General features: G+C 53.2%; 1 protein-coding gene across 1 annotated transcript; it reads right to left on the minus strand.

Moving 5' to 3' along the window:
* Positions 1-439: 439 nt before the first annotated feature.
* Positions 440-11,905, minus strand: PDGFB (platelet derived growth factor subunit B; the record flags this gene model as incomplete). The annotated part of the gene is made up of 7 exons (XM_079538921.1): positions 440-674; positions 1,629-1,796; positions 2,086-2,227; positions 3,920-4,125; positions 4,349-4,432; positions 7,185-7,281; positions 11,816-11,905. 6 exons carry the CDS (start codon positions 11,903-11,905, stop codon positions 1,660-1,662), a joined length of 756 nt encoding a protein of 251 aa, XP_079395047.1. The 3' UTR covers positions 440-674; positions 1,629-1,659.
* Positions 11,906-13,467: the final 1,562 nt, after the last annotated feature.

Here is a 13,467-nt window from a genome sequence, read left to right on the forward strand (position 1 = left end):
CCGAGATGTCGTATATTTCAGTGGTTTTGGTTTTTCAAATAAAATATACACACGCACGTTAAAAATAAATCTCTGTCCAGGTAGGGTGATAAAAGTCCATATAGTGCATTTTCCATCATGGGATGCCGTCCGCAGTCTGAGATATGCCTGTGTCAAATCGCAGGTCCAGTGCAAGTGCTGATCTCAGCCGGGCCCCGGCCGTACAGAAACACATGAGGAAGGAAGAAAATGCCCCTTCTTCCTTCAGTCCATTCATTTTCCTCCTCCCCACAGTAAGGATTTGGCCCCACTCTCCTTTTCACATTTTCCATCCTGTCCACCTGAGCAGGGAGGGCATTGTCCTGTCCTCGTTGACTGTTGGGGGGGTTTGTGGTTTCATTTCTACTTTGTTCTTTTCTCATATGTATATATATATATGTATATATATATAAGCTGTGTTTGTCTTTTTTTTTTCTTTTTTTTGGTTGTTTTTTTTGTTTTGTTTTGTTTTTTTTGTAAAACTTTAAAATGTTAATAAATGAAAGAAGGGAGAGGCTTCGGTAGGAGAAGGTCCACTGATGGAAAGGGAAGCACCATTTGCCGCCTGAATCAGTCGTTGAGGCAGACTGGCAAAGAGGAAAAGTTATCACTCCAAGGACCCCATGGGGGCAATACAGCAAATATATTAAATAAACCTGGAGTGAAAACAAAAACAGGCACAGCATTAGGATAAAGTATCACAGAATCATTAAGGTTGGAAAAGGTCTCTAAGATCACCCAGTCCAACTGCAAGCCCATCCCCATGCCCACTGACCACGTCCCTCAGTGCCACATCCACACGGTTCTGGAACACCTCCAGGGATGGTGAATGCACCACCTCCCTGGGCAGCCTATAACCCTCTGCCATTTCCTCCGGAAATGCTCAAGTACCAAACAGAAGAGCTCAGGAGGGCTTTTGACATTCTTTGTATTTCCTTCTAGATAGTTCAAGCCAGAGCTGAACTGATCTGTTCCCAGATACCAAGAGTCATTGTCCCCCTGTCCTGAGTGGGGCACGGCCCAGGCTCCTCCAAACAGCTGTGGCGGGGTAAAATTCTTCTGATGATGAGGGAATTACTCCTGTTTACACAAGTCAGAGAGAGAAGAATCAGGCCTTGGACTGACAAAGTCCAGATCTATTGCCTGAGATTCCAGCTCTTCTTTCCCTGGTGTGACCTCTCTCAAGCACACAGGCTTCCCGCTAGGAGAGGGATGAACCAAGCGCTTTGCTGCTTTGGAGTCCTTCTGCCAACTAAACTAATGAAATGAAAGGAAAAGGGATCCCCAGAGCAACATTAATTCTCTTCTTTCAACAGAGAATCAATAGAGAAAGGAGAACAGGAGCTGTTCCACAGAAGAGATGAATAACACAGATCCCACGGGAATTTAGGTGTGGAGAGAAGTTGGGCTTGCTGTCTGCCTTTAAGGGAGGCAAAGGGGAGGCTGAAACCCAAGAGCCACAAAGCCATACATGGAACATGTGCACTGGGCTGTTCCCACGCTCAGGTCCTGCTGCGGGCCCATGCTGAGTTGCTGTAGGTGCTGTGGGAAGGGTCCAAGGCACCAGGACAGAACCCTGACCCAGGGAAAAACAGCTTGCTGTCACTTGCCTTGTTCTCTCTCTCTCCCCTGCCAGCACTTCTATGCTATGAGGATTTCTTTCAGCACTTTCTTATCGTTGACATGCTTGTATTTCTTGTGTTTTCTCTTCTGTGCTAGCGGCCGGCGTACCCGCTTCCTCTGGGAGACGGCGGCTGTGGTGAACGACGGCGACAAGCCTGCCAAAAGAGAAGGGAGAGCGTACAGAGTGGGGAAGCTGGATTCATGCTGGAGTGCCTTTCCCCACATACTGTCACCAAAGAGGTCTGCAGTCTCACCCAATCCCACCTCCTGCTGTAAGCAGAGCTGCCACCCACCAGCTCCAACCTGGCCTTGAACCTCCAGGGATGGGCACCACTGCTTCTCTGGGCAGCCTGTGCCAGCGCCTCACCGCCCAGCACCCAGCATGGAGGAGCTCATTCCTCCCTCCCCAGCCTTCCCCTGCACTACAAAGGCCGAGGTCCTTACGTCTCTGCTCACGGGGTGCTGGCCGGCTGCTCCTGGGGGGCGGCCGGGACACTGCTTCACACCGGCACTGCACATGGTCCTCCAAAGGCACAACGACTTTTTTGAATACTGGCTTCTTCTGGACAAACTCGATCTTGTTCACCTATGTGAAGAGAGATGCAGCCCAAAGATGAACGTGGCTGTAGCTCCCGCTCTGCAAAAATCATCAATGTCTGTACACTTACATACTGGCTCTCTTCCTATCAGGGCAAAAGGCAGCGGAGAGCACACAGTTTGAGACCAGGGGTGGTGCATATAGAGCTAATTTTGCACACACCAGCAGGGCAGAGCTAAACTTGGATTTGACTGCTTGTTTCTCCCATTCCTAACTTGTCCCTGCTGCTGGTGGGGAGAAGAATGCGTGGCTGACCACATGCAGAAACTGTTTGTACGGCCGGGATAGTGTGCACCTGGGGGCAACCAGAATTAATCGCTGCAGGATCCTGCAGGAAGGGCAAAAGGAGAACAGCCTGTGCTCGATGTGAGCAGACATAGCCTCACCAGGCCTGTCTGAATCTGTCTGCATCTCTTTAACAACTCATGGGGCTGAAGCCCTCTGTTTCAGAGGAAGGCGGTGCTCTGGAAATTCCCTCGGACTCTCCACCAGTGCTGACTCAGGGAAGGCTCACGCTGCATCCCACCACAGCCTGGGGTTCTCCCACTCTGGGTCTGACCCCATTCAGCTTATCTGACAAGCACACAGTCCCTAAGTGCTCTGCAGCTATAAATAGTTGCATGTGGGATTGAATTCCTGCAAACCCACTGCCCCCAGCAGCATCCCTAGGGCAGCACTGCAGCGGCCCCGCTGTTTATCTTTCCTTGAAAGCCCACTCCATGCGCTTCAGACCACACGCTGCTCACTAGACAAACACTTCCAGCCAAACAATAGTGAGACCTCTGTCCTCAAAGAAACCATTTCCAGGTCACTTTTTGTGGCTGGCTTTTGACCTCTCGCTTGCTTTTTCCACAAAAACAACTCCTGCACCCCCTGCTTTTCCCTCATTTCAGCCTGGCTTTTCTGAGAAAGGAATTTCCTGATGAACAGAGCTGCCTGAATGCAATATCTCCCAGTCAGCCTCTGCCTGGGGGAGTCTCCTAAGGCTCAGGCAGGGGATTAATGCGGGATGAATATTATTTTTAAAAGAGCTGTGTGGGAGGAAGCTGAAAGAAGATCACTGTTAGCAGAGAGGAGGACAGAGAGGTGAGCTGTCAGGTGTCTGTTTTCTTCTGGACTGGCTCAGGAGGTAACTGTGGGGCTGGCAAAGAGGAGAAGCTGCTGCAACACCTGTTGCAGAGGAGGGATGGAGCCTTGACATCACCAAGCCCTCCTCTTTCTGCACTGAAAACAGTTCCTGCAATGAAAGTATCCTGGTTTGTTTGATTTATCATTTGAGTTGGAAAGGACCCTTAAAGGTCATCTCGCCCAACTCCCCTGCAATGAACAGGGATGCTTACAGTTCAGTCAGGGTGCTCAGAGCCCCTCCAGCCTGACCTTGGATGTCTCCAGGGATGGGGCATCCACCACCTCTCTGGGCAGCCTGTGCCAGTGCCTCATCCTGGTTCTTCTGCTCTAACACAGAAGACGAGGCCCTCTCAAGACATAGAAACAGCAAGGGAACACTGCTGCAGTGACAGTTCCCAACTGCTGGACAGCAAAAGCACAGACATCACCATGCCAGAGACTGCAGCACTGTATGGATCATGCAGAACCACGTGACCATAAAGAAAGCATCAGGGAAAGGGCAACTATGCAAGCCTTGCACGAGGGTTTGGGGTTTAGGGAGAGCTGCCTTACCTGGACGTGCCGGACGCGAATCTGCATGGGGCGGCACTGCACGTTGCGGTTGTTGCAGCAGCCGGAGCACCGCTGCACCTCCACGCAGGGCGGCCACACCACGAAGTTGGCGTTGGTGCTGTCCACCATGTCGCGGGAGATCTCAAAGACCACCGTCCGCGTCTTGCACTCGGCGAGGACAGCTGGCTCTGCTGCTGCCAGAGCATCTGTGGAGGCCGAGAGGAGGAGGGAGGATGAAAGAGGCTGTGCAACTGTTATCAACCTGCTGCAGCCATCAGTGGGGAGAGGAACAGAGCCCATATGGCTTTGCCACACTCACGTGCTCTTCCCCTTTGCTCACCTGCCAACCTCCCTCCTGGAAACAGTGCCTCCACATGTACTATAATCTGTACCCCAGCACACATATGAGGTGCAGCACCCCACACTCACCAAGGCTTCGCCTCTCTCGAGCCAGGGACGCATGGTTTTGGCTGGGCTGAGTTGCATTCAGGTCCAGGCTAGAGCTGTCTTGTTCTGCAAAAGGAAGGAGAAAGTTGGTAGTAGTGGGTAGAGGCAGGAGAAGAATCATAGAATCATGCAACAATAGAATCATAGAATCATGAAGGTTGGAAAGCTCACTGTGATCATCTAGTCCAACCATTGGACACTGGTGCTTTGCCCTCCAAATACAGCGCAGTGGTATGGGCCAAGGCCCTGGGGTGTCAAGCATGTGTAAATGCACAGCGAAATCACAGCTATGACCTGGAGTGGGAAAGGAGCAGCCAAGAGGTTCAGATTGGTCTTCTGCAACCAGGATGTGGCAAGCGGGTTCACAGCCCAGCTTAAGAATCTCTAGGCTAGAGTCAGTTTGATAGCAGAACATGAAAGTGAAGCTAAAATGGCCGTTTTTCCCCTCTACTGCTCTACGGTAAGCTGCAGGAGCAGGAGGTAGCTCTGTCAAAGATGGGAGAGGAAAGCAGATCGCATTCAGCCCGGCTCTGTGCAGGGCCCTCCCACCCCTCCACTTTTTCCCATAGGAAGTGCTCAATAGAGAAATGCCCATAGTCCCTACGGAGCACTCCAACATGCAGCCCCTCCTGAGCTATGGACAATGGCTGTGCTCAGAGATAGCTCCCACCCGGCCACAGCTCTTTCCTTCTCTGGCCTGCTTTAGCAGCTGAAGGAAGCTGAATGGACGTCAGCATCGAGGGAGCAATATTCTTACAGGAGATCTGGGCCAGTGGAAGATCTCTGTTTATCAGATATGCGCTGGAGCAGACTTCCCATACCCATCCCATCCCATCCCTCTTCCTCAGCGCTATCTGAGCCCTCCCAGTAGGGATGTTGCTCTCTGCTCAGCTCTGAAGCAGCTACTGAAGGATTTGCATAGTGCACAGAGGCTGCATACATGAGAAGGAATTGTGCATGAGGGGAACACCTTCACCTGTGCATGAGGGGAACTCCCTTCAGAGTGTCTGGAGAGGTGTGATCACTTCTGGATCACCATTTATTTCATCCAGAGGCAGACACCCAGAATCTGGTGGGCTTTATAAGGACCTACAGATCTCCAAGGGCTACAGAGGGTGTTTGGGTGACTGGCTTAAGTGGCCACAGCTAGCCAGTGTTAATGGAGATGACTCCCACCCAACACACCTTAGTTGTTGGGTCTTATGGGAGTTTTTAAGGTCAGGAAAGAAACGTCTCAGTCCACTTGGCTCCTGGAATTCCTGATCCTGGCTCTCTGTGTCCCTGTGCTCAGTGCCAGGAACCTCAAGTGAAACTGATGACTCCAAGCTCTCTAGCCTGCTCTGTACCCTTTGGCTCTCCAAGCCAGCAAGAGACTGCTCGCTGTATTTCTCAGCCTTGAAGGCAGCTGGTGGCTGCGATAGAGATGTATCTGTTCCTTGGGCACCGGGAGATGACAGACAGACAGCATGCATCTCCCCACCCCTCCATCCTGCATTTCATCCAGCGAGGGTGGGGGCTGCCTTTTGTGCAAAGGTTAAGCTGATGAGAGGAGAGGGAGGGAGAAAAATAGCAACAACTGTTGACTCGAAACAAATCTCCTATTGAAAAAGCGAGTCCCTCCCTCTTCAGGTTGTCCTTCTACACGCCGGGCCGGCACCGAAGAGGCTCGGGGCGGGGTGGGGGGGAACCGGCTTGGGACAATCAATCCGGAGGGGCTAATTTTGGAAGTTGCCCCATTGTGCGGCTGGTGGATGAGGAGGAGGGAACGGGCGAGGGCAGGGAGCGGCCGTGGCGGTGGTGGGGAGCCTCGTCGCCTCTTTCTAAGGCAAACAATAGCAGAACGCAGCTGGTGCCCTCCCCCTCGCGTTCCCCCCCCCCTGCCCCTCCAGGGCCGTTTTGAAAGGCAGCGGGAATGCTTTTGAGACTGCGCCAGTGGTTGGACTGGCATAGGAAACAAAAGCAGGAAATTCTGTTCCCCCGTAGATAGTGTCTCGGCAAGGATTACAAAGCTCCAAACAGACAAAACACGAGAAAGAAGGCGAGCTGGGGGGGGCCGGGGGACGACAGGCGGGAGCAGGGTTAGAATAGAAAGGAATTTGCTCTGAAGAGACCGTTTATAAATAAATTCCTGGGCCAGCCCAGCCGCCGTGGCGCGTGCTCCAATTCCCACACGTGCCGACCCCTGCGCGCTCCATCGCTCTGCGCCAAGTGACCCCGCGGCACTGCAGCCCCCGGAGCTCTTATCTGGGGGCAGGAGGTGAGGCAGGGCTACCCCGGCCAACCCGATTTCACCCCCGGGCACGTGGCTTCTCTTGCAAGCTCAAGCGGAGAATCGTTCAGCCCTCTTTCTCCTGCTTCCACCTCGCCTTTCTCCACCTCCCAACTTGACCCTTGGCCAGAGCGAGCCGTGCTGCATGTGCGTCTTGCAAGGTGAGAAGTGCTGGCCCGTGTTCCAAGTACTCCCCCCCTCACACATCCCCTACCATTTTTGTAGACCTGGCAGGTTTGGAGATCCACAGAAGCATCTACTTGCCTAACTCCCGTAGGTTCAGGGGGATTGGGTATGTAAATGCCCAGGGCTCAGACCCTGAGTGGTTAAGGAATTACAGAATCATGGAAATACAGAATTATAGAATGGCTTGGATTCGAAGGGACCTCAAAGATCATCGAGTTCCGACCCCAACATGGGCGTGCTCCTGGTTGCTGCATTGATAGTGGGGTATGAGGGAGTGCGCCTGCAGGAAGATGGATTGCTCCCTCCCTTCTCCCGAAAGAGCAAAGGAAAGAGAGAAGAGTGTTTGGTGAAGAGGAGATTTACCTACGGAGTCTATCCGCAGGGCACGCTGGAGGTCACTGATGGAGCGCACGGAGCTGCCACCCAAAATCTCATAAATATCTTCAGGTATGGGGTCCCCCTGCCAGATGACAAGAAAAAAAAAAGAAGGAAAATGAACATTAGAGGGGTGATGTGCAAATGCTGCATCATGGAGTGTGGGGAGTCGAAGCAGCGTGGGGAAAGCTCAGCAGAACCAGTGATATAGTAAGAAAGACACAGCCTCATGAAAGTATGAACCTGAAACCACTACCAAAGTGGTTGGTAGACCCTAAAAAATGCAAGGAAATGCCACAGCTCTGCACTGAAGTCCTGAGCACGACAAACGCAGTCAGCAATGCTTCCTCCTCCGGTACCGTATGACTTCTCCAGGTGGCCCCTCATTCCTGCTGCCTGCAGTACAGGCGTTTTAACAGACTTCCCTTACGCTATCAGATAAAACCTTCCCAATATTTCCCTCCGTTATGAAACTCCCTCGCAGGCTTTGTGAGATTACCGGGTGTATGTGCGTGTGCATGCGCGTGTTTTCAAACCACAGCGGCCCAATTATATCCACCATTTGCATACTCTTAAAAAACAGACCTTTGGGGCGGAGAGGCACAAGGACCTTTGCAGCTGAGCTCGTAGCTCGGGCGCAACTGCAAACAGTGCTGGGAGGACAACGGGGATGGGCAGAGGGGCTGGTTTGGGACGTCACCAGGCGCTGGTGCCAACAACCTGAAGTCACCAGGTCTGTAGACATCCGATGACAGACCTGCAGGCAGGTGCAACACTATCAATCTCTTGGGAATCTTACGCAACCTTAAATGGGTCCAGTTGGCAGCACGCAAGGCAACAACAAAGGAGTGGTGTGGGAAAGCAAGCACTGATTGAAGCACACTTCCGAAAGAGGATAAAAAGAGAGGAGGAAAGTGCTGGCCGGAGTGTTTGCTTAGCTCCTAGCTTTCTCCATTCAGGGCTACTCATGTGGAAAAGCAGCTCTTTCAGCGGGGTGCTGGATGCCTCTGGAGGCACAGCCCCGAGCTGTGCCCTGTAACTGAGAGCAGAGCTTGGCTCGTGCGCCTGCGAAGCATCAGGATTTTCATGTGGGCTTTTATGGGCGGTCAGTGGCATGTGTGTGGTCCCTCCGGTGCAGTGCTGCTCCTTCCCTGCATGGGTTCAGGGCGGAACGTTTCTTTTCTGCCTGGGGAAAAGCAGCAGGTGGGTGGCACAATCCCAAACACATGGATCCTTTGGCCACCCACCCATCACCTCTACTGATAGGGCAGCGGGAGTGCTCCCATCCCATTGAGCGGGTACTTCATATGGTGACAAACGTGCTGAATGCTATGAGACAGAAACCTCCTGGGACAGATGTCAGGTGCACAGCTGGACCCACTACTCAGAGCCCCTTGAGCCCTGCATGCGTGGGGCAACACAAGCAGGGATGGTGCAGGTGACCCCCTCAAGCCTCTGTGCCCCGCTCTGTCCCTGTCACATCTCACAGCAGGTCTGGATGCAGATTTCAGAGCCCCAGGCGTCACTTCTTCAGCCTCAGTGATGGATGCACAGCAAGGGAGTGACTCACATCATTCAGGGATCACTGAATCGCTGCGCAATGAAGATGCCTTCTGACAACCCCGTGGTGTGAGGACGAACAGGACCAGCAGCCCAGCAATGAGAGCTCTGGGGCACCTCCCCAACCTGCGCCATGCATGGTGCAAAGTAGTCATTTGCAATTTCTCAGCACCAGGTGGTGAAATGCTTTTTAGTGCTTGCACCTGTCAGCTGAGAGCATTTGTGCATGAACACTGCTGTGCACTGATGCCCCTGCTCCTTCCTGATACTTAATACGTGTAGGAAATGGGACTTTTATTTTAGACTCCACCACCCGCTGGGGGAGAGCGTCGGTAGGTGTGACAAGGTTGGGTGTCACCTTGCTGCTGCCTCCTGAGCCCAACCAAGGGCTGCACACCTAGGAGTACCTGGTGTGGACGTTTTAGGGTCCAGCACCACCTGATCCCATGGGGTCGGGAGGTGGGGAGCAGTGAAGGAGGAGGGATTCCCAGCAGCACAGCCCAAGCAGCTGGTGCTTTTCCTGCTTAACAGCTCCTCGGAGTTATTTGTCTAACACAGGTTAACAATCTTCTTTTTTTTTAACTGTGCGGCAGATCAAAGAAGACTTTTGTCTCAATGGACTCCTGGCTGGCTGTCAAGTGCCCCAAGGCCTGGCCCCGTATTCCTGCATGGCTGCTGAATTCCTAGAAGAAAGCAAGTTTGTTTTTCCCTCCCTCCCTCCCTCTGCCCCCAGTGCCTGGCTCTCCCCCGAACTACACCCACAGGGATGTCCCCTCCCCTTCTCCCAGTGCCATGCACGTCCTACAGCAGAGCCATGTGCAGGTTGTAGGTGCAAGGACAGGACCTCCTCCCAGATCTCAGCAGCTGGGGTTGCTGTGAACCCGCATGCACACAGCCACAAGCTGCCTCTGTCCTATGTCACTGTAAAATTAGCCTTGCCCCCAGCCCCACCACTTCTGGAGCTTTCTGCCAATGTAGGATTTTGAGCACCGGGGATGCTGAATGGTTCAATGTACAGGCAAGAGCTGCTGAGTCCTTCCTGGTGGTGCAGCATCTCTATGACTAGCAGAGGTAGTATGGAGGAGAGACTGCAACAGGGAGGGAAGGGAGACCCTCCAAGCCTGGAGAAAGAAGCTGAGGACATGCTCAAGCACTCTTTCTGGGCACTGTTTCTATATACCCATGTGCTGGTCTCAGGTAGGCGAACACCCAGCTATCTGCTCCTCTGCCCAGCAAAGGAAACTTTCTGAGAATTTCCATGCTGACTATGCCAAGGGTCATGGCAGGAGGGGACAACTTTCCTTGCAAGAACCACTTTCAGGTGGGATGCTGCCATGGCACAAAGCACGGGTCCTGGCTCCATCCACCAGCTTACCCCTGCCATGCCATCCATCCATCCACCCATCCATCCATCACTGGCTGCCTTAGCTTTCAGTGTCCTTGTCACTCCCTCATGCTTGGGATGAGCCCTGTCACCTCCCAGCAGGAAGAGGCACGGCAGAACCCAAGCTACCTTGCTGAATGCTCAGCCGCACCCCATTCCTTGGGAATTCCAGAAAGCCCTGCCAACAGGGCTTCACCCAGGCAAAGCCACGCCTGGCTCAGCCCATCTCCGTAAATGTTGCAAGGCAGCTATTGCAGCCCGTGGGGCAAATGCAAATCAGTTTGCATCCTCACTTTCCAACTGGCAAATATTTTCCCGCTGGGGCGCGTGCTCCCGCTCCCTCCCTCTGAAGGGGCTCCAGGGCCCTCCAGCTCCCAATGGGTGTTACGGAAAAGGGAGAGAGACTGGGGAGACCCTGTCTCAGTCTCTGCTGCACTGTCCCTGGCAGAGCTGAGTGTGGGTGCAAGCCCCCTCTGGAGCCTGTTTGCAGCCTGGTAGCAGTCATACTGTGCTTCTGATGCGGAGGTGACATGCCACCGTTGAAGCAGATGCTGGGACTGACTGAGCTCTGGCACAGACTGTCCAGGGAGGTGGTGCAGTCACCGTCCCTGGAGGTGTTCCAGAACCGTGTGGATGTGGCACTGATGGTCAGTAGGCATGGTGGAGATGGGCTGGAGGTTGGACTGGGTGACCTTAGAGGTCTTTTCCAACGTTAATGATTCTGTGATTCTGCCTGCTCGTGCAGAAGCCTTCTCAGTTCTCCAGTCATAAAATGATAAATGTCACTATTCCTCCTAAGAAACCCAGAGGAGAACCAGAATTGCCAAACTCTAACCATGCATATCAGCAGGGCCCTGGGATTGGGCACATCTGCCCTACCCCAGCACCAACCAGAGCTGATGTTTGGTATTGCATAGGAGAGCAAAATCTGAGCCACTCATAGAGGAAATGTCATCTTCTGCCAAAAACAAACTTAACCACTGGGCAGCCCGCAGCTCTAGCTGCTTCCCTTTGTGGCTTAGGCAAAATGGGCCTCTGGGGTGGTGATGCCATCATCTGGTCCCTTCCCTGCCACCCATGAATGGGACTGCCTGAAAATGGAGAAGGAAGAGGCAGACATGATGCAAAGGGAGGAAAGTTGGGGTGGAAGATTGAGCTGAGCTACTCACTGACACATGGCTTGGTTGTCTAGGGCTGCAGTGGGAACTGGGCACTGCATCTTTTTGATCCTTTCAGTCACAGAATTATTTAGATTGCAAAAGCTTTCTAAGATCACCTAGTCCAGCTGCCAGCCCATCCCCACCATGCCCACTGACCACGTCCCTCAGTGCCACATCCACACGGCCCTGGAACACCTCCAGGTACAGTGAGTCCACCACCTCCCTGGGAAGCCTATGCAGCACCAAAATCCTACGTGAGACCGAAGGACACAGCATGTCTTGGGGTCCCAGGGCTCCAGTTGCCAGGATACCCACAAGGGCAGCCCCTTCCCAGCCCCAGCCCTCACTCATATTCCTGAGGAACTGGGGCAAAACACCCTACAGCCCTCACACCCTGCAGGCACAGCCCTCCCCCATCTGTGGCAGCACGACCGAGATCCCCTCCCCGCATTCCTCCTCCATGCACGCTCCCCACCTCCCCCCGTTTTCCCCCGGGCTCCCTCTATGGGACTCACCTCCAGGCGGGCCAGGGGCAGGGACAGGATGACGGCGAAGACCACGCCGAAATTCATGCCGGCTTCAGGCCCCGCCGGCTGCGGGCACATGGACGGAGAGCCCTGGGAGGGAAGCAGTGGCAGCCGGCCTCAGGCAGCAAGCAGGCTGCCGGTCCCCATCGCCTCAGCACCGGGGGGTGCGGGGAGCAGGGCTGAGGGGCTCTGCTATCTCATAGGGTGGATGGGGAGAAGCTCCTCTGAGCACCGGGCATCCAGCTATGTGTTCCAATGAGTGGCTCCTTAGCAGGTAGTCCGTGTGCTATTTTCCCTCTTGGTCTTCTTGCTTTCTTAAATGCATGCGCATTGAAAAAGAAGAGCTTTTAGGAACAGGCAGCAGTGTTCTTGGGGGGGAAAAAAAAAAAAAAAAAAAAAAGATGTATTAAAATAAAAACAACTTTTCCTAAGTTTGCTGCAAAATCCAAAAATAAAGTCTTCCTCAGCGTCTTTCTGTTTTAAAATTCTCTTTTTCTTTCTTCTTGTTCCTCCAGACGTTCCTGCACATTGGATCTTCCCCTTTAGATCAGATCTTCCCCTTTAGATCAGACCTGCCCATTTAGATCGGATCTTCCCCTTTAGATAGGATCCCCACGCCGGGCGCTGGCTCTGGTGCCGTCCCTTTCCCAACACCGGCAATTGGTTTTGCTTTGGTTTGGAGACAGGTGAGGGCAATCAGAGGGGTTTTATTGCTCCGGATTGTGTGTGCAAGCCTCGATGAGCCTCAGAGCCCGGCCACCTCCTGCACCCTGCTGAGGGAAAAGCGAAAAAGTGAAATGCAACGGGAGCAGAGCGAGCTGGTGAGGCTTTGTGGCAGCAGCGAGCTGGGAGAGACTGAACTGGCACCCGGGGCTGCCGCTTTTAAAAGGAGAGATGGGTGGAGCATAACTTGCCATCCTCCTCTTCGCCGAGTATCAAGGGAAAAATCTAGCTGCTGCTGGCTGACAAAATAAAAGTGTGTTCATTGGAATGATTAATTAATTAAAAATGACTAACTCTACGATACCCCTTTTAACGTGGCTTGGAGGAACAGGGACGGCAATTCCTTTCTCCTCAGGCAGAGATAAGCAGAGCGGAGTTCCCGGCGCGGGAGTTTATTTTTTTGCCCTGGGTTCTTGGGAGCCCGTTTCCCCTGATTCCTTCCCTTGTAATACTTACTGCGAGGAGGGAGCTGGCTTTCATAGCTGCATCTCTTTGTGTGCAGGGGGAAAAAAAAGCAAGGGAAAAAAAAAAAAAAGCCAGAGAAATCGAAACATTGCTGCAAGGCAATCTGGTGTTGCTCGTGGCACCGGGAGGTGTTTTGCCGCGTGATTATCCCCACAATGTAATAAACATCTGAAGGGAAATTGAGCCAGCAGCTGAGTGCTGGGGGGGGGGAGGGAAGGCTGCTAACAGGTGAGTTCAGGAAAGAGTCACAACCTATTGCAAAAACACACGTACGCACGCCCTCTCATGTGCATACGGGCGATCTCCCGGTGCGGAGTTGCACACTCGCAAAGCACACGTCTTTGTGCAGCCTGCTCTGCGCCGACACATTCCTGCAGTGTCATGCACTGCAGGCACTCAGCAGGCGATCGCTCTGCATCCCAAGCATCTCCCTCTCCTCCTCTCTGCTACGT

This window comes from Tetrao urogallus (genome assembly GCF_951394365.1).
Source record: "Tetrao urogallus genome assembly, chromosome: 1".
In the NCBI taxonomy this organism is placed as follows: Eukaryota; Metazoa; Chordata; class Aves; order Galliformes; family Phasianidae; genus Tetrao; species Tetrao urogallus.